The following is a 22341-nucleotide window of genomic DNA, read 5'->3' on the forward strand; positions in this document are numbered from 1 at the left end:
CACAACCCCACCCACATCAGGCACACTGGTAAAAGTGTTCTGCAGGCGCCAGTCGTTGTGTCCCAAGCATGACTGAAGCCACCGTGCAACCGCACCCAAGCCTCGCCCCTCCTCAGCTGACGAATGACTTTTCGATAGTGCTTTGCGTAGCCTCACCCATCAATTGGCACGATTCCACTACTACGCAGTCAGGCGAGTCGTCCCTCAATCAATCGAAGCAAGCTCCAGGCAGAAAGGAGACGATTCTTCCATTGACTCTGCTCTTGTGCCACCAAACATTGCACAAGTCTACTCGATGATGAAGAATCTACCGCCTCATCATATATCGAGAGACTGAAAGTCAAAAAGTGCATCTTCCAAACTAGGACCTAGCTCCATCTGCCATGTTCCCCCGGCGGCAGGAAAAGTCTCACCTATGGATTGATTGATTGATGTGATTGCCGCGGTGTAAATATGGCCCTCTCTCTATCTGCAACACTGCAAGACATGAACGACCATTACTCATCACCTGCACGTATACCATGCGTCCTCGTTGCTTGGAGCGAACAAATCGTACATGTACACATTGATAGCTCTCCTCAGTTTCAAAGGTCACCACGCTCCAGAACCAGAATAATAATATCCATCCCTCAAGAAACCGACCCATCACATATCCCAAGCAACCGGAAACACAAAAACCACTCCTGAACCTGAAAATCCACTCGACCCGACACACTGGCACACCACAGAGGAAGAACCAGGATCCAGATCCTGCTCACTTTCTCGCTTCGCTTAAGAAAGTCTAGTGGGTGTGGCACACGACATGCATGCATGCATGCATTATCTAAGAATTTGGATATTGAGGTGAACAGGGATGCCGGAGAGGAGGGTCCGATGCAAGGAGGGGATGGGACATTGGAAAGACCACAAGGGAAGAGGATGGATTTTCGCTGTGGATTGTGTAGATAAGAGAAGTGATGGATGATGTGCTCCATCTTTCATTCTTTGCGCCTCAATCTACGTTGAACACACCGCTCGACTCCAACGTGAGTCTCCAGCCAGAAGCGTGGTCCGATCGACGGGAGCGAGCGAGGGCGGAATGGTTCATGGGAATATGGGGAACGGGAGGGAAAGAGAGAAAAGAAACGCTGCAGGAATCCAATCCTCGCTCGCTGCACTCCATCCTCGCTCGCGGCGTGTGTAACGATGCATGGGGCCATGTCACGAATCAAGCCGAAGAAGTCCGGTGCGCTGGTTCCGCGCAACAGGTGGAGAGAGAGAAGCCAGTGCGACGGTAATAGATGATGAGCATTGTCGGGCGGACGCCTGTTGCGTCTCTGCAATCATTCTTTCCCCACTCCACCATACCAGCCATGAAATCTCCTTGGTGTGATGCAGATGGGGTTGTGCGTGTTTTGTGCGCCCCGGCTGCTTGGTCTATCTTTTCTCGTGTTTCCGTGGTCTGGTATCCGTGTGATGCGTGCAGCCGATGCCCTCCCTCTCGTGATGGGCGCCTAGGCGATACAGCTGGGCTGCTTCCAAATGTTTTCTAGCTCCCGGTGCCTTCGCCTACCACAGACGGCTGCGCCTGCAGTGTGGCGCTGTGAGGTGATGGTTTCTGGTGCAAGTCATGGCTGGAACGACGAAGCCAATCGTCATGCAAGTCATTTCCCTGCTGCTCGGTTCGGCTTGCGCTTTCCACCGCGTGATGACGGGGCCATAATGTCGAAGGCTTCAGGCGTGCCGGTAAGGGAGGAGCTGCCACCTGGTCCCATTCCGGCATCGTCTTGCTTGAAGTCGCCGTCGTTGAGCACAACCGACGCCAGCGAACGAATTGCCGCCGTCCAATCCGCCACAGCGTGCATCCGATCTAGATCTGCGCGGCTCTCGATCTCGACCGTCCCGGCATCCTGGTTGATCTTGCCACGCAGCTTCTTGTCCATCATCAGGAAGCCCACGATGTCCTGAACCTCGGGTATCGAGATGTTCAGCCGCTTCGCAATGAAGTCGAGACGGAAGCGGGTGTATGGTGCCACCAGTTTGACCACCGCCTTGGTACGCATATTGCGGGTGACTTCGTCAATATTCTCCGCGATGAATGGATCTGCAAGGAGGTCCTTGTTCTTCTGGAGAACCGTCTCATATTGATGAATGTCATCTCGTTGGTATGCATCCACCAGCTCCGTCATAGCCGCGATGCGAGGATCGTTCTTGTATGGCTTGGTTTCCTGCGAATCGAATGGATTGATGTCCGAGCCCATGAGCATGGTCGTCAGCACGAGATACTTGAGCACCTGAATGCGCTGCAACGATCCCGCCTCGTCGTAGTTGCGGAATGATTCGAAGAAGTCACTCTGGGCGCTCTTCCAATTCTCTGGAAACAATGATCAGCATACATGAACAGCTGCATACGGTATCCCTTGCTTGTCGCCCTACCTTCACTCATGTGCATCTTGCCGCCGCACTCGCGGATGATTCCCATGATCTTGGGATGTGGTACCGCTGAACGCACTCTGAGCGCACGCGTGTACAATCCCTATGATTGAAAGTGAGTCTCATTGCTGATTTGCGTGTCATCGGATTTGTCATACCTTCAGCCGCTTGTTGTTGCGTGTCTCTGCATACATCTGAATCTCGAGCGCGTATGCCTCCATGGAGTATGTGCCTTTGCTTGGGTCATCGGTGCCGTCAGGGAACTGGCACGCCTTGTGTAGCTCGCGGACTTTGTCAGTTAGACGGTCATAGTTCTTTTGAGCAAGCCAGAGACGTGCAAGCTTGGTGTTGGTCGAAAGCCATAACCGCTCGTTGTTAGTGGCCTGGAAGGATTCGAGAGTCTTGGAGTAGAAGTGCTCCATGCATTGGTTGGCAGCTTCGTCTTCGGCGTTCTTCTCGATGAAGTCCAGCATGTTGTTGATGGACTTTTCTGAATAGTTACGAGTCACCGCAGACTTGACGTACGTCAAGAGCTCCGTATAGTGTTCCACCGCCTGGATGAGCAGTCAGTTGGGCTGTCGCCGTTATACACCGCGTGTTATTGGACTGACCTGCTTGTATCGTCCCAGTTTGAACTCAAGCTTTATGGCCTGCTTCAAACCTTTGAAACCCCAGTCTCCCTTCTCGTCTTCCAACGCAGGTACGCCTAAGAATTCATCGATCGCCTCTTCCGGGTTGTCCACCTTCATCTGTTTCGCATTGTAGTATTTGTTCTCGACGTCGACGTCGCCGCCCTGATCGACATCATCGTCATCCTCGTACTCGAAGTCGTAGCTGTCAACATCAATCAGCTTCCTGCATGCATGTGATATCCAATACCCTCCACTTACTTCTCCTCATCAGAGGCCTGCATGAAGTCGTCGTCGTCTGACATGATCGCGGTTTCGTCGATTGAATGGGAGGTTTGATTCGAGTGGCTTCGTCGCCTTGGATTCCTTCCACGTGGAGAGTAGGTGTTGCGAGGCTTCGGTGAAGATGGAGTTGAAGAGGGAGATGTTGGTCGTCTGTTTGGCGGCCTGGAGCTTGAAGTGACGCTGGCTCTAAAGCTCGGGCCGCCCCCACGTTTTGCCAAGACCTAAAATGACTCGCGCGACAATCTGCCTCCTCTCGCCACTTCTCTCTCCAAACTTCTACATCTCCCACCGACTCTCGCCCGCACCGAAAACACCGCCAAAATGGGTGGTGACCTCAACTTGAAGAAGTCATGGCATCCGGCGCTTATGACCAACCAGCGCCGGGTGTACAACGAGGAACTCAAGGCACTGGAAGAGCGCAAGAAAACCGACCAGGTGCTGAAGGAACGTGCGGAAGAGCGAGCGATTCAAGAACTTGAACGGCTTCAGGAAGCAGCTGGTGGCAGGAAGAGAGTTGACCGTGTGGACTGGATGTACAATGGCCCGGGGTCGGGAGGTCCAGGTGCGGGTGGCGTCACCGAGGAGATGGAGGGCTACTTGCTGGGGAAGAGAAAGTTGGACGGGCTCGTGAAGAGGAATGAAGGAGAGGCACTGAAGAAAGATGCCGGCGAGGAGGGATTCATGGCGCTGAACTCGAATGCGAACTCTGCGAGGGATACTATGGCCAAGGTCTCGAACGACCCCATGCTGGCCATCAAGAAGCAGGAGCAAGCCGCATACGAGGCCATGATGAATGATCCCACGAAGAGAAGACAATTGATGGCGGCTGCTGGGAAGGATGTTGAAGATGATCGTGACAAGGACAAGGACAGGAAGCACAAGCATCGTCACAGGCATCGACATCGGGATGAGGATGGCCATCGAAGCAAACGTCGAAGACACAGTGACGAGTACGATGACGAGCGGCGATCCCACAGACATCGCTCGCACAGGCACCGAAGGCGATCACCTTCCGATTCCACGTCGCGGTCGAGATCAAGATCTCCGCACTCACCACGACGGGATGAGCGTGAGCGGGACGACCGACGTGACAGAAGGCGTGACTACAGCGTGTCTCGGTCTCGTACTCCTCCTAGACGGCGTGACGAGGATGACCGCAAAGATCGCCGTAGGTCCTATCCGAGCCCACGGCGCTCAGACTCACGCTCGCGGTCACCCTATCAATCCAGGAGAGACGATCGGTCTTCTCGGCGTGATGAGCGGCGGAGACGGTCGCCTTCATACTCACGTGGTCGCAACGAGAAGCCTTACGTGTCTCCTCCAGAAGATGGCAAAAACGAGGCGGATGAGGAGGCTGAGCGAGCGAGAAAGCTTGCGGCCATGCAGTCGAACGCTTCGGACTTGGAGACTGATCGCAAGGCTCGACTCACAGCCCTGGAAGAGCGCGAGGCGAGACAGCGCGAGGAAGATGACCGAAAACGTTCTGACAAGGGGAAGTTCATTGGCGGTGTGAGAAGAGACGCCGAAGGAGTGGATCTTGGTAGGAGATTGGCAGATCGACCTCGAGGCAGGGCGGATGATGACTGAAGTGAGGAGATCAAGGGGATGTGCGGCGAGCAGAGTCTTTTTGCGACTGTTTATCAACAGTCTCAAGGTTGAATGCATCATTACTCATGGCAACTTGGTGACCGCCGTTGAAATGACAGGCATGGCGCGTGTCAATAACCTTCACTTGGGCGTTGCAGAAGCCACCAGCTCCACGTGCACTCGTTCCAAGTCGTTTGTGCGTTGGAGGTTTCGATCAACCGCATACCCAACACAATATAGACGTCAAGAATACAATACTACAAACACATATACTCGTATACCTTCGCTTCGGCAGATATGGGGTCCCTGGGAGCAGCATCCAGATCAGCCGTCGGCCGTCAGCTGGGCAGGGCGTGCGATTGGATAGCGCTGGCATTGGAGAGGATTGAATCGGCTAAGTTTAGCACTTTGGTGAGCAGAGGCGCACGAAGGTTCGAAGTTCGGGAAGGCCAGGTCGTGTGAAGGTGCCGGCAACCTGGTGTCTGCAGGTGGTGGTGTTGGACGGGGGCCCGAGTTGGAGGAGAGTTGTAGAGTTGGTTAGTTATTTAGCCGATTGCGCGTGCATTTGATGAGCTGCGGTCCAGCCTGCGCCAGGCCCTCCACCTGTTCCTCATCTCATCATCCGCTCTCTTTCTCATCCATCGCTGTCCGTCGCCTCTCGGCCTTTTCTTCTCCTTCACCATCTTTCCCCCTCCGAGACATTCGGCGGCTTTGACGGCGGCTCTGTGCCACGCATCTACCCGCCACATCCCGCCCGCGCAACCCTCGAGGCCAGGCCAGGAAAGAAATTGAGATTGAGAGGTTGGCGCGGAGCACCTCAGGTTGTGTATTACCTCATTGCCTGTTCGCTGCCACTCCACCACCAACACTGCGACGGTTCTGTGATCCAACTCGGTCGCTCAGCCCATCGACATCATCGCCTCGCGCGACTGCGCCAACGGTTGTACATAAACTCCAGCTCCTCCGCTAACGTCTTTGCCCGGCCTCTTTCGCGCAGGATTCACTCGTACCGCCGGCCACGCAACGCACACTTTGAGACGTCCACCTGTCAGCGCACACCTGTCGTGGTCGAAATCGCTCGGAAAAGAGAAGGAAGTTTATATTTAAGAACATCTCGCAAACATGCCGCTCTGTGGTGGGACCAAGACGGTGCAGCGCAAGCTGGTACTGCTGTACGTGGACACATGCGCGCATAACTGTAATGAGGCAGACACTGACATGGCATGTTTGATGCAGAGGCGACGGTGCATGCGGCAAGACTTCGTTGCTCAATGTCTTCACGCGAGGATACTTCCCAACCGTATAGTAAGCAATCAGCTTTCCATCCAAAACGCCGGCGCTAACATGCAGGATACAGCGAGCCGACAGTCTTCGAGAACTACGTACACGACATCTTCATCGACAACACTCACGTGGAGCTATCACTCTGGGATACCGCCGGCCAGGAGGAATTCGACCGATTACGATCCCTCAGCTACGATGACACCCACGCCATTATGCTCTGCTTTAGCGTCGACTCGCCAGACTCGCTTGAGAACGTGGAGAGCAAGTGGGTAGGCGAGATCGCCGAGAACTGCCCAGGCGTGCGGTTAGTGCTCGTAGCGTTGAAGTGCGATCTGCGAGGAGAGGACAACCAAGACGAGGAAGATGGATCGCATGAACCCAAGCGGGCCAAGGTCGATTACAAGCAGGGACTTGCCGTGGCTGAGAAGATCAAGGCATTGAGATATCTCGGTGAGTACAGCCACATGCCCCTACAAAGCTGTGATGCACAGTCTGATCAATCCCAACACAGAATGCTCCGCCATGAAGAACCGCGGCGTCAACGAAGCCTTCACCGAAGCCGCACGCGTTGCCCTGCAAGTCAAGAACCCCAAGGGCGACAAATCGAGCAAGAGCTGCACCGTCATGTAAAGGACACGAAAGCTGTGCCCGGACACAATACCACGGTCATGCAATGCAATGCGTGCTGCACGGCGAAAAGCACCATACGCCACTTATATCCACACCCACAACGCCTCTTTCTGCATATACCCACTCTTCCTCTGAAGACCGCGACAACAACTATTTATACAAAATGGCTTATTCCTACATATTGGCGAAGGCGTTTCGAGGCGTTTAATAATGACGAGGAGGAAGCGATACTTGGGAAGGGAGGGGCAAGATCGCTGAGCATGCGAGACGAACGCCATGGAGGAGGGGAATCGGACGGTGGCATTTTGAAGATGTGAGGGTCTTTTGCTGGGGTTATTTGGAAGCGTTCTGAGCTTGGTGGGATGGAGAGAGGTTTGCTGCGGGAGTCTGACGGCGAGCTGCCTGCCGTGTAGATGGAATCGAGAGACGAGGTCGGAAAAGTATGTTTCACGACAACCCAACAACCATCAGCACATTCTTCCCATTCCCACGAACTCATTCTTACTATGCACACGGAGACAAGGGCTTTTCACGTGGAAGACCTCCCCCTCCTCTCCCCATCATAATCTACATCAAACTCCTCCCCCCATCCACCGGCAACTCCACCCCCGTAATAAAACTACTCTCCTCCCCGGCCAAAAAACACGCCGCCCCCGCCACATCCCCCGGCGTACAAATCCTGCCCAGCGGAATCTGAGCCCTCAACCGCTCCCTCCCCTCCGCCGAATCCTCCCCGCCCAAAACACTCGCCACCATCCCCGTCTCCGCGACGACGGGCAGGATGGCGTTGCACCGGATGTTGAAGGGCGCGAATTCCGCCGCTAACCCGCGCGTGATGGACGAGACGGCGCCTTTGGAGCCGGCGTACCAGACGAGGTTGGGGCGGGGCCGCGGGGCGGAGATGGAGGAGATGTTGACGAAGACGCCACCTGGGGGCCTGAGGGAGGCGAAGTGAGGTTGGAGGGTTCGGGCGGAGTGGTAGAGGGGGGTGATGTTGGTGGTCATGATGCGGTCGTATTCTTCTTGGGGGACTTGTGTGCTCGGCTGAGATACAGTTAGTCGTGTTCGATATTGAAGCTCAAGGGAAAAGGGATGGACACACAACAGCCCGATGCACCACCCCCGCATTATTCACCACCACATCACACCGCCCAAACGCCTCCAAACACACCCTCAACGCCTCCCTCCAGTCCCCCTCCTTGGTCACATCCCCCTCGAACACCTTCACGCTCCCTTCCGGCAGCGTCGCGGCGAGGGACAAGGCGGTGGGGCCGTTGATGTCGAAGATGAGCACGTGGGCGCCTTCGGCGATGAATTTTTGCACGATGCCTGCGCCGATGCCCATGGAGCCGCCGGTGATGATGGCGGTTTTGTGCAGGAGTTTGCCGTGGGGGGAGGGGTAGGGATTGGGTGGGGTGGTGGTGGACATTTTTGGGAGGCGAGGGGCCAGGGGTGTTGTTCTTGATTGGGGTTTGAAATAGGGGATAGAGAGCGGGATGGTTTTTACAGGTGATGAGTTTGTGGTATGTCGACGAGATCGGTTTTTTGGCAGAAGAGGTAGCTCGGAATTGAAAAAGGAATCAGTACAGTCGTAACAAGGTTATGACACGCAAGAGTGAATACCCCGACGATGCCAGAGAAAGATTACAAGGAGATGAATAGTAGTACTGTAGAGAAAAGTGTCGTCCAACCTTTACCTTGGTCCAAATAACCTCCTACTCCTCACGAGGTGATGTTGCCGCTCCCCAGACAGGAGCTGAAGTCGAAAGCACAGCATAGGCAAGCAAGCTCTCCCCGCTCTTCACCCACATCATCCTCCTGCTCCTCCTCCTCCTTAATGCCGGGATTTGGAGCCAAGAGTCGTGGTTCGAGTTTAGGAATATGTATATCTGTACATGTATCTCCATCTCTCAGATCTATGTCGAGAGTTGAGTAGTGTCTTCTAGTCGTCTGGTCTCTATCCTTCAAACACGCCATGCTGCAACTCCACACCCATGCTACCATCAACACGTCAGTACTCATTCACTCATCACTCGAATATGGAAAAGACTCACCTCTCCGCCATCTTCTTCATCCCCGCCTCAATATCATCGTCCATCCCCTTGCCAACCCCCACCGCCTGCCGGAATTTACTCCAGTAGAATACCAAGTCTGTACTCAACAGCACAACTCTGAACAGCAAATGCCGGAAATACTCCCTCCACCTCTCCTGCACACTCGCGCTGCGATCTTCCGCCAACGCTCGACTCGCCCAGTATCCCGTGATCTTCACGCGGTTCACAGGACTGCCCAAGAACTGATTATTCCCCTGCACGATACGCAGATTCCGTCCGATAAAGATGAGCTCCTGGGGGAACTTCTCCTGGTTGGCGAGGATCTCGCGGACGGATTTCCGCATATGCTGCTGCATTTCGTACTGGCGTTGGCGTTGCTCCTTCTTGCTCATCTTCCGAATCTCGTCCATGACTTTGTGGTCGCCGCCTTCGTACGGACGCATCAACGTCGCCGAGGCGAACATGTCCGGCGCGTTGATACCCCATTCGTCGCGGGTGATGTGCGCGATGGTATCGTTGTCGAACGTCATGAGGGAGCGCCAGAAGAGTGCGTATTCTTTGCGGAACTTGGGCGACATTTGGATGTAGAGGCCGTGGTCGATGAGGACGAGCTCGGGCTTGCCGTTGGGGAGGCGTCGGATGAAGATGTTTCCGGGGTGTGGGTCGCAGTGGACGAGACCCCAGAGGAACATTTGCGCGGAGAAGAGATCGACCATGGTTTGCATGATGGGTTTGAAGGAGAGGCCTAGACCGCCTTGTTTGTCGGTGCCGCGCCAGGCGTCGCGAGTGGGTTTGACGTTTTCGTTGAGGGGGTTGTTGGAGGGAATGGAGGCTCTGATGGAGGGCGGTGGTGGGTCGAGACGAGCTCCTCCTGCGCCTGGTGAGCCTCTTCGCCATCCACCCTGCCAGCTTCCTTCGACCCCTTCCTTATCCCACAGCCTGATTCCTTCAATCCACTCGGCAGTCATGACTCTCTTGCTGCTCAGCTCAGGGTAGACCTCCGGAATATAGACTCGATCCTTCAACCTCGACTCCCCTTGAATAAGCCTCCTCATATTCCTCGAATTCTCCGCCTCCAGCTCGAAGTTCGTCTCCGCCATGAGTCTATCGCAGACGTACGGCACAAGGTGGTATAACGGCAAATCAAACCACCACGAGTATATCCGGCTCACCACACGGAAAGCCCACAGGTCCCAACCCACCTGGTTGGCAATCTCCTTCTTCTGGATCTTAATCGCAACCTCCCGTCCATCCGCCAACCTCGCCCAGTGTACCTGCGCAACACTCGCACTCGCCCTCGCCGTCCTCTCCATAACTCCCTTATCCTGCTCCCCGGCAAAGCTCACACCAAACACCTCTTCCACATTCTTTCCACCAAAATCCTCCCGAATCACCTTCTCAACCTCTTTCCAATCATTCTGCGGCGCATCGTCGAACATCCGCGAGAACATCTTTTGGGACTCCGGCGGCAGAATCGCGCTCTGCATCGCTATCGCCTGCCCGATCTTGAGATATAAGCCTCCATTTTCGCGCAGAAGATCAAACACTCTCTGAGCGCTGCGTGCATGCAAGTCCGCGATGCTGTCGCCGATCCATGGGTCGGGGCGAAAGTTGAGCTTGTAATCAAGGGCAGTGATTAAGCCGATGGTGAAGGTTCGGACGCTTCGTGTAAGACAGGAGTCATAGAACTGGGTATCGAGGGCGTATATCACACCTGCTGCGATGGCGAGGCGAATCAAGCGACGCAGCCATTTGCGTGTTCGGGGGTAGGTCTTTGCTCTGGTGGGTGCGCCGAGGGCAGACGGGGAGGGAGGTTTGAGCTGTTCGAAGGCCGAGCTGGCGTAGTTTCGTATTCCATTCCTCGAAGATGTCTGAAATCTGGCGTGCTGTACAACGCTTCTGCTCGATCCCTGGTATCTAATCGTCCGCGTCGAGTAGGCTCTCCACGCCGACGGCAGGTCTGCTGCGGTAGCAGATGGAGACTTGAGGGTCCTGCTTGCGCATCGCCAGCATATTGGCGAGACGGTGCGGAGCATGCCTCGTCAATGTCTCGCTGGGCGCAGCGATGGTGGTGGAGAGAGTGGAAGGGGCTCACACGACTCAAAAGAAAGATGCGAGTGCGGTTCGCAGGTCTGAAGTGATGACGGCATGCAGCCTCAGGGAAGACTTCGGCCGATCACAAGGCTTCAATCGACGACATCTTGTTCACGACTCTTTGCATTCATGGTCGTCATGTATTGGCAGTCTTGGGCTGCTCTTCTAACTTATATCTTTTCATCGGTTTGAATTTCTCCTGGATAGGGATCAGATTGGCCCTTCTGCTTGTACCGATCTCGCGGACAGTCCACGGAGGCAACCTTGACAGCAATAACCCTACTGAACAAGTCGTCCGGAGAAGAGAATGGGAAAAGGTATGGAGAACAAAATGTACAGACCATATACTACATCCTCTGCTGCAAAACCCAGTCCCCCCTCCCGTCCCTTCCCATCCTAACATACGCCCTCTCCGCCACAGCCTCAATCTCCTCCTTATCCCTCAAGCCCTGCAGTGCAAACAACGCCGCCACACTACTCGTCTTCCAGGTCTGCATGCCCGCCATCCTCGTCTGAATCGCCACAGAGACAAGGAAAACCAGTGTCAAGATAAGCAACGCCAGTGGAAGGATCATCCACAGCCACCTGACCGTTACGATAGCCTGCTGATACAGCGCATCACCACGGAGCATCTCCGCATCTGGACGTGTGCGTATATTAAGTGTTGCGGAAGCGGCGATGTTGTTGAACATAGAGTCGAGAGTATGTGGCGTGGCGTTGAGGTGTTGAAAGATCGACTGCGTGATGTCGCTGGGCCACTCGGGTTGTCGGGAGGGAGAGTTGTACTGTGCCACGGAGCCTGTGAAGAGTGTGGTGAAGTAGAACCAGAATCCCTTCATGGCGTCTTCGCCGATGGTGTAGTTCTGACCGTTCTGTGTGAGGTAGTAGTACGCCAGGGACTGCGATCCCATGTCTACTACATCGCGGTTGGCGCCTGCGTCGAGAGGGGCGGGCTGTCCTATGGGGGTCTCGTGGAATGTGCCGTTCTTTTCCACGGCCGAATACTGTTGAACGCAGAGTTCGAGGATGCATTCAGCGGCGTAAGGGCCTAGATTGAGCTTGTCCAAACTATCACTGATGCCATCCCAGGTGTAGTTGCCGAGAACAACGAAAACATCTGCGAGAGACATCGTGTTGTTGAGGCGGTCCTTGAATGCGACACTCGAGATCGATGCGTTGGCGAGGGTGTTGTTCACGATCATGCTGACGCCGATAGCAAATGCGATCTTGGATCAGGGATATGCCGTTGGACAGAGTATAATTCGTGCTGGAATTAGCTTCCTGGACCTGCAGTTGTTTAGTAAGATCTGCGCATTCGCCGCAGACTGCAAGGCTTTCGTAATCGGGCCAGGTGCAGTTGCCTGTTGGACACTGAGCAGGCACTTGAAAAAGGGAGGGCGCAGCATCGCCAAAGGTGAGCAGGCCATTCATGATAGCGGCTTTCATCGAGAGGTCGACGTCGACAGTGTTTGTGTTGTTCAAATAGGTGCGTGTGATTGGCAGATGGGCCTCGTTTCTAGGCACTGCTCGGAACTCGGTCGACAGGACCTGCTGGACAAATGGGCTAATCGCAAGCAGGAGGACCGTAAGAAGGGCGCCACTGAACGCGAGAGGCCTGTTTGAAGGTCAGACAGTCTTGACCCTGCTTAAGTATGGCCATCACGTACCCTCCTTTCAGCTTCAGCATCAACTTCGCACTCCCGGAAGGGCCACCAGCCGCTTCGTCAATCGCTTCGAAATCAGAAAGTGGCCGCGTCTTTCGAAACCAAAGCCACTTCAGCTGCCCAAGGCCCTCCTCGATGGGGATTGCAAGCGAGAAGGTCGCGACCGAAGAGATCAAGGACACGACCGTCGGTAGTGTGATCCCCCATTGCCAATTCGGTACCGGCTGACCGTCAAAAGATACCAGAATCGCTATCATACCTGCAAGACATGCCAATGTGAAGAGCCAGCAGAAGGACTCGTAGAGCCAGAGGTTGGACAAGGCATTTTTGAAAGAACGTCCTCCCTTGGTCCTGGGAGGCAGCGTGCTGCCTTGAGATTGACGGTAGTCTAGATGGTGAGAATCGACATCGAAAGTCTGCAAAGGAGGGTTGTATGGCTTGTGAGGTTGGTCATGTGGTTGGTCGGCAGCAGGATAGACTGGAGGCGCCGGCGGGACTGGGGCATAGCTTGCCATGGGGAAACAGTATGCCTCTCAGACACGTCCACGTCGCGACTTTGTCGTTATATTCGTTGCGCTCACGAAGCGAATCTGGCTGATTAATTAGCGAGGTACTTTAATTGGATCTTTCAACCCTTGTTTCTTCCTTTTTCCACGATTAGCGTAGGATTTAAGAGCCGTTGCGGCTAAGCACATGTCAAACGGCCCCAGTCGATAGGGTCTGGAAGACATCAGGGTTGCTCAGCTGCGACATTCGCTCGTTACAGTGCGCAAGTCAACCCGGTGATGAGGAGTACAAGCATCGAGGCAAGAGTAAAAGACTGGCCTTGATCTCGATGTGATCTTCAGTCAGATTCTGATGGCCTGTGTGCAGAGAATGAGAACCCGGTACAGGCCTGAACTGTGGAAAGACCAGAAAGGATAGGGCGACCCGGGGCTGGTTCAAGGCAAAATATGTGCATTTTGCGGGGTTGTTAACTCATATAAAATTGTGCCTCGTCTAAGCCAGGCTCGCGACAAAGTTAGCTGCTTCCTGCGCATGGTTGCTAACCTCAGCATAGTGCACATCGAGGCTGTCGCCGCTAGCACAGAAGGTATCGTGCTCATCGCAGTAGCTTCTGAGTACGCTCGCGTAGGTATTAAGCAGTGCCAAGCTGTCGCCGCCCTCGCTGCGCGCGAATATGCCGTCCTTGGTAGAAGTGCCACGATCGAAGGACTGGGAGGCAGTGAAAGACGGGTCACCGAAGACGACAGTGGCGGCGACTGGTTACTCGTTAGCAGATGCCATGTAAAATTTCGATACTGTTTACTGTTTTGCCTGTATTCCTCGCCGATAGGATCAGGCTTGTCGACTCCACCAGCCAAAACATCCGTCATGACATTTCCACCCTGGGAGTAGCCTACGAGGACAATGCGGCTGTCAGATCCACAAGCCGCAACGTAATTTTTGATCTTGTTCTCGGTGTCGTTGATGCCATCTGTGACAGATGCTGGATAGCTACCGTCGTCGTCGATGATAGTGGCTGGGTAATCCACTGCAACGCTGGTCGACCCTGGGACCATCTGCTCAATCAGATCTGCGACTTGACCTGGCTTGCCTTCACCGGGGGCTTCATTGGATCCACGAGCAACGATGATATAGAAACCAGATGCACAAGATTGGCGAGGGCTTAGAGGAGCAGCTGTGGACAGGGCTGCAAGGCCGAGAGTGAGGACTGCTTGGACAAACATGTTGCAGGTGCGGCAGAAACGTCCCAGGTGTATGAAGCGAATGGAAAAAGCGAATGGCTTGCGAGATTGTATGAGAGGCGTCTGAGCAGAGAAGTTGCTGTCTTATGTATTATCCAGCCATTCTCGTCGGCTATGAGCTCCGTGTTTCCGTTCCGTGGAAGCCATGTTGGATAGCCTGGTGAGCGCGAGAGTATGTAGTCGATCGTTGCCAAGAAAGACCACATGCCCGGCACTACGAAGCGACCAGTGTAGCTTGGAATGTGAAGTCTTCACGTGCTTGCATCTCGGGTAGTTTCTGACGACTCGTTCGGAGAACGTGCTAGCTGGCGAAAGCTGCTGTAAAGTTTAGCTCTCGCTTGTCATGCAGAAGGGATGCTGATCTGCGCGCTGTTCCTGGCCAACAGCGAACCGTCTTCGTGGACAGACACGGATAGTAGGGAAAGCTATGTCGGCGAAATGTTACATTCGCTTGTAAGCGCGGCATAGTCGTATCCAGCAGCATTTCATGTTCATGTGTTCAGCTTTAGCATCGGGCAAGTCCGACTAAAAAGGCAGGTCACAAGGTACGGCAAATTGAAGAGGTGAGGAGATACTCAGTCGATTGAAGTCTTCTCGCAAGCGTCTTCGGCCTGACAAATGCCATCGGACTCGTTCGCTGTTCAGTGTTATGGGAGTAGAAAAGTTGCACTCTCGTCCTAAGGCATCAAGGCAGAAGCTGTGTCTCAGCGCAATATCAAAGACGCGAGTGAGGCTTCATCGTCAGCGGTGGAATGTGAGTCGTGAGTGTGGTGAAGATGAGTTGACTTGATTGTGCTTGGAGGCTTGAAGAAGAGGTCGCGAGTTGGGAGGTGAGGACAGGAGTCGCGCGGAGCTGAGGCTTGGCGCGGCGCGGCGAAACGTTTCGCCTAGCTCCGGCGCAAGCGAATTTCGAATCGACCTCTCGTGTGCCGCTCGAAGTTCTCTGCAGCTCGCCAGGTCTCGTCGACAACAGCAACAACACCGCCAACATGGGTAGAGGACCAAAGAAGCATCAGAAGCGGCTGTCAGCCCCATCGCACTGGCTTCTCGACAAGCTCAGCGGTGCCTACGCCCCCAAGGCCTCGCCTGGTCCGCACAAGCTGCGCGACTGCATGCCGCTCATCGTCTTCATCCGTAACCGGTGCGCATCACGAAAGACTGGTGGGAGATTGAAGACAAGCTGACACAAGTTCTTTCCCAGCCTGAAGTACGCCCTCAATGGCCGTGAGACCAAGGCCATTGTCATGCAGCGCCTGATCAAGGTCGATGGCAAGGTCCGCACCGACCCTACCTACCCAGCCGGCTTCATGGACGTCATCTCCATCGAGAAGACTGGCGAGAACTTCCGCCTCGTCTACGACACCAAGGGTCGCTTCACCGTCCACCGTATCACTGGCGAAGAGGCGGAGTACAAGCTGGGCAAGGTCAAGAGAGTGCAGTTGGGCAAGGGTGGCATCCCATTCTTGGTTACGCATGACGCGCGCACGTGAGTAATTACTCTGTGGTTGCGATGTCTATCAGACGTTGGACCAAGTTTTGGCGATAAACAAATGCTGAGTGTGGTTATAGGATCCGATACCCAGACCCCGCCATTCGGGTCAACGACACCGTCAAGGTCGACCTCGCGACGGGTCAGTATACGCTGCAATACCGTTTTTTGAATCATTGGCTAACTCCTCCACAGGCAAGATCCAGGACTTCATCCGCTTTGACACCGGGGTGATCGCCATGGCCACTGGTGGTCGTAACATGGGTCGTGTTGGTGTCATCACTCACCGTGAGCGCCACGACGGAGGTTTCAACATCGTGCACATCAAGGACGCCATCGACAACGAGTTCGCTACCCGTGAGTCCAACGTCTTCGTCATCGGCCGCGAGAAGCCATGGATCTCGCTCCCCAAGGGCAAGGGTGTCAAGCTCAGCATTGCCGAGGAGAGAGATCGCCGACGTGCCTTCACTCAGGCTGGCCACTAAGCATTTCAGCGTGCTTATGGGAAAAGGCGGCGGAGTTCAAGGTGCGGTCACGTATTGCAGGTTGCTCGGATTGGGGTAGGAAGCAAAAACAATGCGTTCCGAATGGCGTCAGGTCTGCCAGGCTCCATAGCGACCCAAATTCAATGTGTCAATGCAACTGAAATGATGATCAAGTCTGACTGCTTCAAATACCCCATCTATTGTTGTCTTGTGAATTCTCTTCCACTCGTCAAAAGCCAGTGTTATGTCAGCCTCCAGATCGTCATTGCCAAGCGTCGAACTTACGCAGCTCGCTGCAGCTCGACCGGCATCTGCGGCTCTCACACAACTCTTGAGTGGCAGCTGTGTTTGGGGTGCGACGACTGCAAACTCATGAAATTGTTGCTGCCTGTAACTCACACACCCCTTCACCGTGCTTATATTCGACTCGACACATCCTGGCGACCGCTCCTTTCTCCGTCTATAGCCCCTCGCAGCCCAGCATGGCGCTCTACAGCCAGGCCACGCGCAACGTGGACCTGACCAAGAGCGAGACCGACCTCAACACGCACATTAAGAAGGCGACGTCGATCGAGGAGACCGCCCCCAAGCGCAAACATGTGCGCGCCTGCATTGTCTACACCTGGGACCACAAGAGCAGTCAGAGCTTCTGGAATGGCATCAAGGTGCAGCCCATCCAGGCAGACGAGGTTCAGACCTTCAAGGCGCTGTATACCGTGCACAAGGTGTTGCAGGAGGGACATCCGATCGCCTTGAAAGAAGCTCAGCAGCATGTGGGTTGGCTCGAGGGACTGTCGCGCGGCATGATGGGGGGCATGGGTGGCGAGGGACTGCGAGGATATGCGCCTTTAATCCAGGAGTACATCTTCTACTTGGTATCGAAGCTGAAGTTCCACCGCGAGCACCCCGAGTTCAACGGCACCTTCGAGTATGAGGAGTACATCTCGCTCAAGTCGATCAACGACCCCAACGAAGGCTACGAGACCATTTCCGAGCTCATGACCTTGCAGGACCAGATTGACAGCTTTCAGAAGCTCCTCTTTGCGCATTTCCGGACTGGATCAAACAACGAGTGCCGGATCAGTGCGCTTGTGCCGCTTGTGCAGGAGAGTTATGGTATCTACAAGTTTATCACCAGCATGCTTCGTGCCATGCACACTACTCTCGGAGACGACGAGGCTTTGTCACCGCTGCGTGGCCGATATGATGCGCAGCATTACCGACTGGTGCGCTTTTACTACGAGTGCTCGAATCTTCGCTACTTAACATCTCTCATCACCATTCCTAAACTCCCGCAAGACCCGCCGAACGTGCTAGTCGAGGACGAGAACGCACCTGCATTGCCACAGCGCCCAAGGAACGAGCCTGTCACCAAACCCAGAGACACTCCACCCCCGCAAGCTGCCACCGACCCCGAGCCGATCAACGAATTTTGGAAGAATGAACAGGCGAGGCAGCAAGAGGAGTATGAAGCTGAGCAGAGACGACTTCAGGCGCAGTGGGAAGAAGCTCAGAGGCAACAACAATTGCAGCAACAGCAGGCACAACGCGATTTCGAGGAACAACAGCGGATGCAGGCTGAACAGCAGAGGCTACAACTCGAGGCACTTCAAAGACAACAGTTCCAGGAGCAAACCCAAGGTCGTATGGCTGAGCTGGAGCGAGAGAATTTGAATGCCCGTGCCCAATACGAGCGAGATCAGCTCATGCTGCAACAGTATGACGCACGAATGAAGGCTTTGGAGAATGAACTGTCGACTCTCGGGCAGAACTTTCAGCAGCAGACGCAAAGCAAGGACGATCAGATTCGAGCACTGCAAGAACAGGTCAACACTTGGCGCACGAAATACGAGGCTTTGGCGAAACTGTACAGTCAACTGCGCCATGAGCACTTGGAGCTTCTTCAGAAGTTCAAGGGCGTGCAGCTAAAGGCTGCATCTGCGCAGGAGGCCATTGACAAGCGCGAGAAGCTGGAGCGTGAGCTGAAGACCAAGAACCTCGAATTGGCAGATATGATTCGGGAACGAGACCGTGCTTTACATGAAAAGGATCGTTCGACAGGTGGCCACCGCGACGAGGTTGAGAAACTCAAGCGCGAGTTGCGCATGGCTCTTGATAGAGCTGACAATGCGGATCGTGCAAAGGGTAGCGAGCTTTCAGCCATGCTTTCACGGCACAACCGTGAGATTGCAGACCTGGAAGAAGCACTCCGCAACAAGACACGGGCTCTTGATGACATTCAGATGAAGCATGGCGAAGGCAGTTCCGACCTTGAACGACAACTGCGCGAGAAGGAAGAGGAGCTGGAGATCTACAAGTCTGGCATGGACCAAACGCTGCTGGAGTTGAACGAGCTTCGCAACGGGAATGGCGTCTCAGACAAGGCCATGGACGAACAGATCGATGTGATGCTCCTCGACAACATCAAGAAGATCAACGACATCATCGACTCGGTGCTCCAGGCTGGTGTGCAGAGAGTGGATGATGCGCTGTACGAGTTGGACAGCTCCATGCAGGCTGGTAACCAGAACGCCAGTGGTCCGTACGTGCTTTCGCAGATTGAGAAGGCCCAGAGCACTGCCATGGAGTTCAGCACTGCGTTCAACAACTTCATCGCCGACGGTCCCAACAGCACCCACGCTGAAGTTATCAGAACTGTGCATCAGTTCTCAAACGCCATCGCCGATGTCCTTTCGAACACCAAAGGTATCACCCGCTTTGCCAGCGACGACAAGAAGGGCGATCAGCTCATCTCCGCTGCTCGTCGATCTGCATCTAGCACTGTGGACTTCTTCCGTGGCATCGTGTCCTATCGCCTTGATGGACTCGAGGATCTGCAGAAGACCGATGTGGTTATCAACAAGAACAACGACGTTCAGATCGCCCTGAACAACTTGAGCAAGTTGGCTGATGCGTTCGCACCAAAGACCAAGGTGACTTCGCAATCAGGAGATCTTGCTGAGACAGTTGATCGTGAGATGATGAACGCTGCCAAAGCTATCGAAGCTGCCACTGAGCGCCTCACGAAGCTCATGAACAAGAAGCGAGACTCGTACTCGACATATGAGCTCAAGATCCACGACTCGATTCTTGAAGCTGCCATTGCTGTTACGAACGCAATCGCGCAGCTGATCAAGGCCGCAACAGCTTCCCAACAAGAAATCGTCAACCAAGGTCGTGGCTCGAGCATGAGCAAGACCCAGTTCTACAAAAAGAACAACCGCTGGACGGAAGGTCTCATCTCTGCCGCCAAAGCAGTTGCAAGCTCCACCAACATGCTCATCGAGACTGCGGATGGTGTGATCAGCGGACGTAACTCTCCCGAGCAGCTCATCGTCGCGTCAAACGATGTAGCGGCTTCCACAGCACAGCTCGTGGCTGCTTCACGAGTCAAGGCAAGCTTCATGTCCAAGACTCAGGAGAGGTTGGAAGAGTGCAGCAAAGCCGTCACGAACGCCTGCCGAAGCCTGGTGCGACAAGTGCAGAGCATTATCGAGAGCCGGAACAAGGATGGCGACGAGGATGTTGACTACAGCAAATTGAGCGGACATGATTTCAAGGTGAGGCAGATGGAGCAGCAGGTACGTTATATCCCCACAATTTCCCAATTGTTTTGTGGGTGGGATTTACTGACGTTTGTTTGTGGCAACAGGTCGAGATTCTGCAGTTGGAGAATTCGTTGTCGGCTGCGAGACATAGGTTGGGTGAGATGAGGAAGTTGAGTTATCAGGAGGAAGATTAGGGGGTTTTGTGGAGCTTGCATGTGAGGAGGGAGCAAGGAGTTGCGTGTGCGTGTATAGGTACTGCGAAAAGTGTCTCGAGAATCCATTGCGTCCCCTTTTGTTTTCTCTTCCAAGACTATGGATTTGACACGCATGTCGCTTCTGCTGTATCTCTCACTCTGACTCACGGTGTTCTTAAGCCCTTAAAACCTCTGCAGAATATCCTTATCCGCCCAATCTGGATTGTCGATATGTCGTCCTTCTTAGCCAATGTGAATGAACTCACTGTCTGCTCTTTAAATCCTGGCTATGAGCCAACTAAGGACATGTAGCCTTGCGTCCATGGGAGAAACGTCGAACTGCGTCTCCGAGACGATGGCGTCTGTAGAATACCGTCGTCGTGTTGGCGATTGCGTTCGCTGGTACTATCTTCTGCCGTGGTGGGATTGAATGTAGGCGAATGCGAGGGTATGGGGAGGATGGAAAGGCTCAGGCCGCCCCTTTTTGTATGACGGCTTTCTTATTTTATTGAACTGAGGGCATGTATATGATTCCCTTTTCATGTTTTCGTGGAGTGCTGGTGCTCTTACCACTTCCGCGCTTCCAGCTATCTCTATCTTCTCTTGTTTGATGTATGTCGGTCTGGAGGTCTCCTGTCCGTCGTGTGGATATTTGGACATGGGTAGTCTTTTCTTTCTCGCTTCCGGACTCAGTCAGGGGATGGTAGAGATGGCGTATTGTATATGGAGCAAGTCGTTCTCGGTTTTTATGACTTGTGAGGAAAGTCGAGCAGCGGGTTGGTTGATGTTGGGCGGTATGAATGATTGGTGGTTTACTTAGGCCTGCTGGTACTGTGTCCAGCCCGAGTCTGGCGGTGGACAGTGTTGCGAAGAGGGATTGAGCCCTCGAGCGCATGCTGGATAGGAAAAGTCACCCGTACACGGCTCGAGGCTACTCGTACAGGGGTATGTCTGATGCTCCATGTGCAGTTGGGACGAAGCTGTGTGTGGCCTATTCCTCTTCGCGGCTCTTCTCCATGATTACCCGCGACGAGAGTGTGCGGCGTCTGTCGAGCACTCGTTGTGTGATGGACTCACAGGGGAGACAGAGATGTTATCTGATCTGGCGTGGGAAGTCGGTGAATGCTTCGGCCACGAGGAAGGACCACGGTCATTGAGGTAACATGATGAAGAAGGCTGCTTCATGGTTCATGACGACCAGTGTGCATTCCCTCATCAAGACGACGCCGTCTGCCAACACATGTCAATGGACCACACTACCTCTCTTCAATCTCCTGGCGGCGCTCCATCGGCCGAAGCAAGCATTGACTGTCCAACCACTGGAAAAGGGGTTTCCCGTGACAGAACGAAAACCATGCGTGTCGCGCAAAGAACCAGATTCAATTATTGCCTGTGAATTATGCGAGCCTGGAGGCTCGCACGAAGACGGCGTGGTCTACATGCCGGTCTACCAAGACCTCTGATCGCAGACGGACCGTCCTGGACCCGGGCTAAAGATGGATGGCTGTGCAGCACAGGGGTCACCAATGTCCATCGCATCATCGATACGGAAGAAGACACAAGTGGTTGATTCCATCGTGGCCCAGCGTTGGGGCGGTTTGCTGTTTTGGCCGATACCCTCAGAGAACAACATGTGCTGCTCGACAGCTCTTGATGTGGAATCATCCACAACAGTCATCCAGTCCCAGGCGTTCTAAAGAATCCTCATTCATGACACGAGCGCTCGTGCTGGCTGCTGGCAGTGGTAGGAACTTCACGGCGCCGTGACATGTGATCGGACGGCATTACCGTCTTTGCAGGGAGATTGGTGCCCTCGTGACTAACAAGAACATCCGTTGACCTAACCGCCGTCATGGGAGGATTTGAACCATAATCTCTGTTAGTGTCTACAATGCAAGTGTGTGCCAATCGTGATCCAAATGGGAACATGATGCCCTCGTGCCGTCGAACACGCACCCTCTGTACTTGATGTGTGGATGTGCTCCCGGATCCCGGCCTTGGCGTATGGTCCATAGGGCAAGTTGTCCTTGCTAGTGGGACGAGAATACGATGTTGCTGATAGCATGCACGACTCCTCCCAGGCAACTGTATTCTTTCGCAGACAAGTAGCTTTTCGATCGGGAAGTGGATGTCAACAGTATCCTCACTTCATGTCAGTGCAATCAATCGGAGCGTCTCCGATGTGGCTGGATGATCGTTCCTCTCATATATTGCCTCCTTCGGCGGAGAAGTGGACAT

The 22341-nt window shown here is 54.2% G+C and overlaps 8 protein-coding genes across 8 annotated transcripts; 4 read left to right on the top strand and 4 right to left on the bottom strand.

Moving 5' to 3' along the window:
• Positions 1–1643: 1643 nt before the first annotated feature.
• M409DRAFT_26494 (uncharacterized protein) lies at positions 1644–3346 on the bottom strand (the record flags this gene model as incomplete). Its single annotated transcript, XM_033808137.1, has 5 exons — positions 1644–2353; positions 2416–2515; positions 2571–2966; positions 3024–3246; positions 3303–3346. 5 exons carry the CDS (start codon positions 3344–3346, stop codon positions 1644–1646), a joined length of 1473 nt encoding a protein of 490 aa, XP_033663937.1.
• A 301-nt stretch (positions 3347–3647) lies between these two features.
• On the top strand, positions 3648–4913 carry M409DRAFT_57726 (uncharacterized protein; the record flags this gene model as incomplete). Its single annotated transcript, XM_033813714.1, has 1 exon — positions 3648–4913. One exon carries the CDS (start codon positions 3648–3650, stop codon positions 4911–4913), a length of 1266 nt encoding a protein of 421 aa, XP_033663938.1.
• A 1122-nt stretch (positions 4914–6035) lies between these two features.
• On the top strand, positions 6036–6827 carry M409DRAFT_68688 (uncharacterized protein; the record flags this gene model as incomplete). Its single annotated transcript, XM_033817946.1, has 4 exons — positions 6036–6085; positions 6150–6218; positions 6271–6647; positions 6709–6827. 4 exons carry the CDS (start codon positions 6036–6038, stop codon positions 6825–6827), a joined length of 615 nt encoding a protein of 204 aa, XP_033663939.1.
• A 567-nt stretch (positions 6828–7394) lies between these two features.
• On the bottom strand, positions 7395–8256 carry M409DRAFT_26497 (uncharacterized protein; the record flags this gene model as incomplete). The annotated part of the gene is made up of 2 exons (XM_033808138.1): positions 7395–7871; positions 7930–8256. The coding sequence occupies 2 exons, from the start codon at positions 8254–8256 to the stop codon at positions 7395–7397; spliced, it is 804 nt and encodes a 267-aa protein (XP_033663940.1).
• A 528-nt stretch (positions 8257–8784) lies between these two features.
• Positions 8785–10917, bottom strand: M409DRAFT_68690 (uncharacterized protein; the record flags this gene model as incomplete). Its single annotated transcript, XM_033817947.1, has 2 exons — positions 8785–8824; positions 8882–10917. 2 exons carry the CDS (start codon positions 10915–10917, stop codon positions 8785–8787), a joined length of 2076 nt encoding a protein of 691 aa, XP_033663941.1.
• Positions 10918–13638: 2721 nt separating this feature from the next.
• On the bottom strand, positions 13639–14369 carry M409DRAFT_68691 (carbohydrate esterase family 5 protein; the record flags this gene model as incomplete). The annotated part of the gene is made up of 2 exons (XM_033817948.1): positions 13639–13901; positions 13949–14369. 2 exons carry the CDS (start codon positions 14367–14369, stop codon positions 13639–13641), a joined length of 684 nt encoding a protein of 227 aa, XP_033663942.1.
• Positions 14370–15376: 1007 nt separating this feature from the next.
• Positions 15377–16361, top strand: M409DRAFT_57731 (uncharacterized protein; the record flags this gene model as incomplete). The annotated part of the gene is made up of 4 exons (XM_033813715.1): positions 15377–15528; positions 15589–15873; positions 15957–16018; positions 16072–16361. The coding sequence occupies 4 exons, from the start codon at positions 15377–15379 to the stop codon at positions 16359–16361; spliced, it is 789 nt and encodes a 262-aa protein (XP_033663943.1).
• Positions 16362–16843: 482 nt separating this feature from the next.
• On the top strand, positions 16844–20103 carry M409DRAFT_57732 (uncharacterized protein; the record flags this gene model as incomplete). The annotated part of the gene is made up of 2 exons (XM_033813716.1): positions 16844–19942; positions 20014–20103. 2 exons carry the CDS (start codon positions 16844–16846, stop codon positions 20101–20103), a joined length of 3189 nt encoding a protein of 1062 aa, XP_033663944.1.
• Positions 20104–22341: the final 2238 nt, after the last annotated feature.

This window comes from Zasmidium cellare (assembly GCF_010093935.1).
Source record: "Zasmidium cellare ATCC 36951 unplaced genomic scaffold M409scaffold_32, whole genome shotgun sequence".
Classification (NCBI taxonomy): Eukaryota; Fungi; Ascomycota; class Dothideomycetes; order Mycosphaerellales; family Mycosphaerellaceae; genus Zasmidium; species Zasmidium cellare.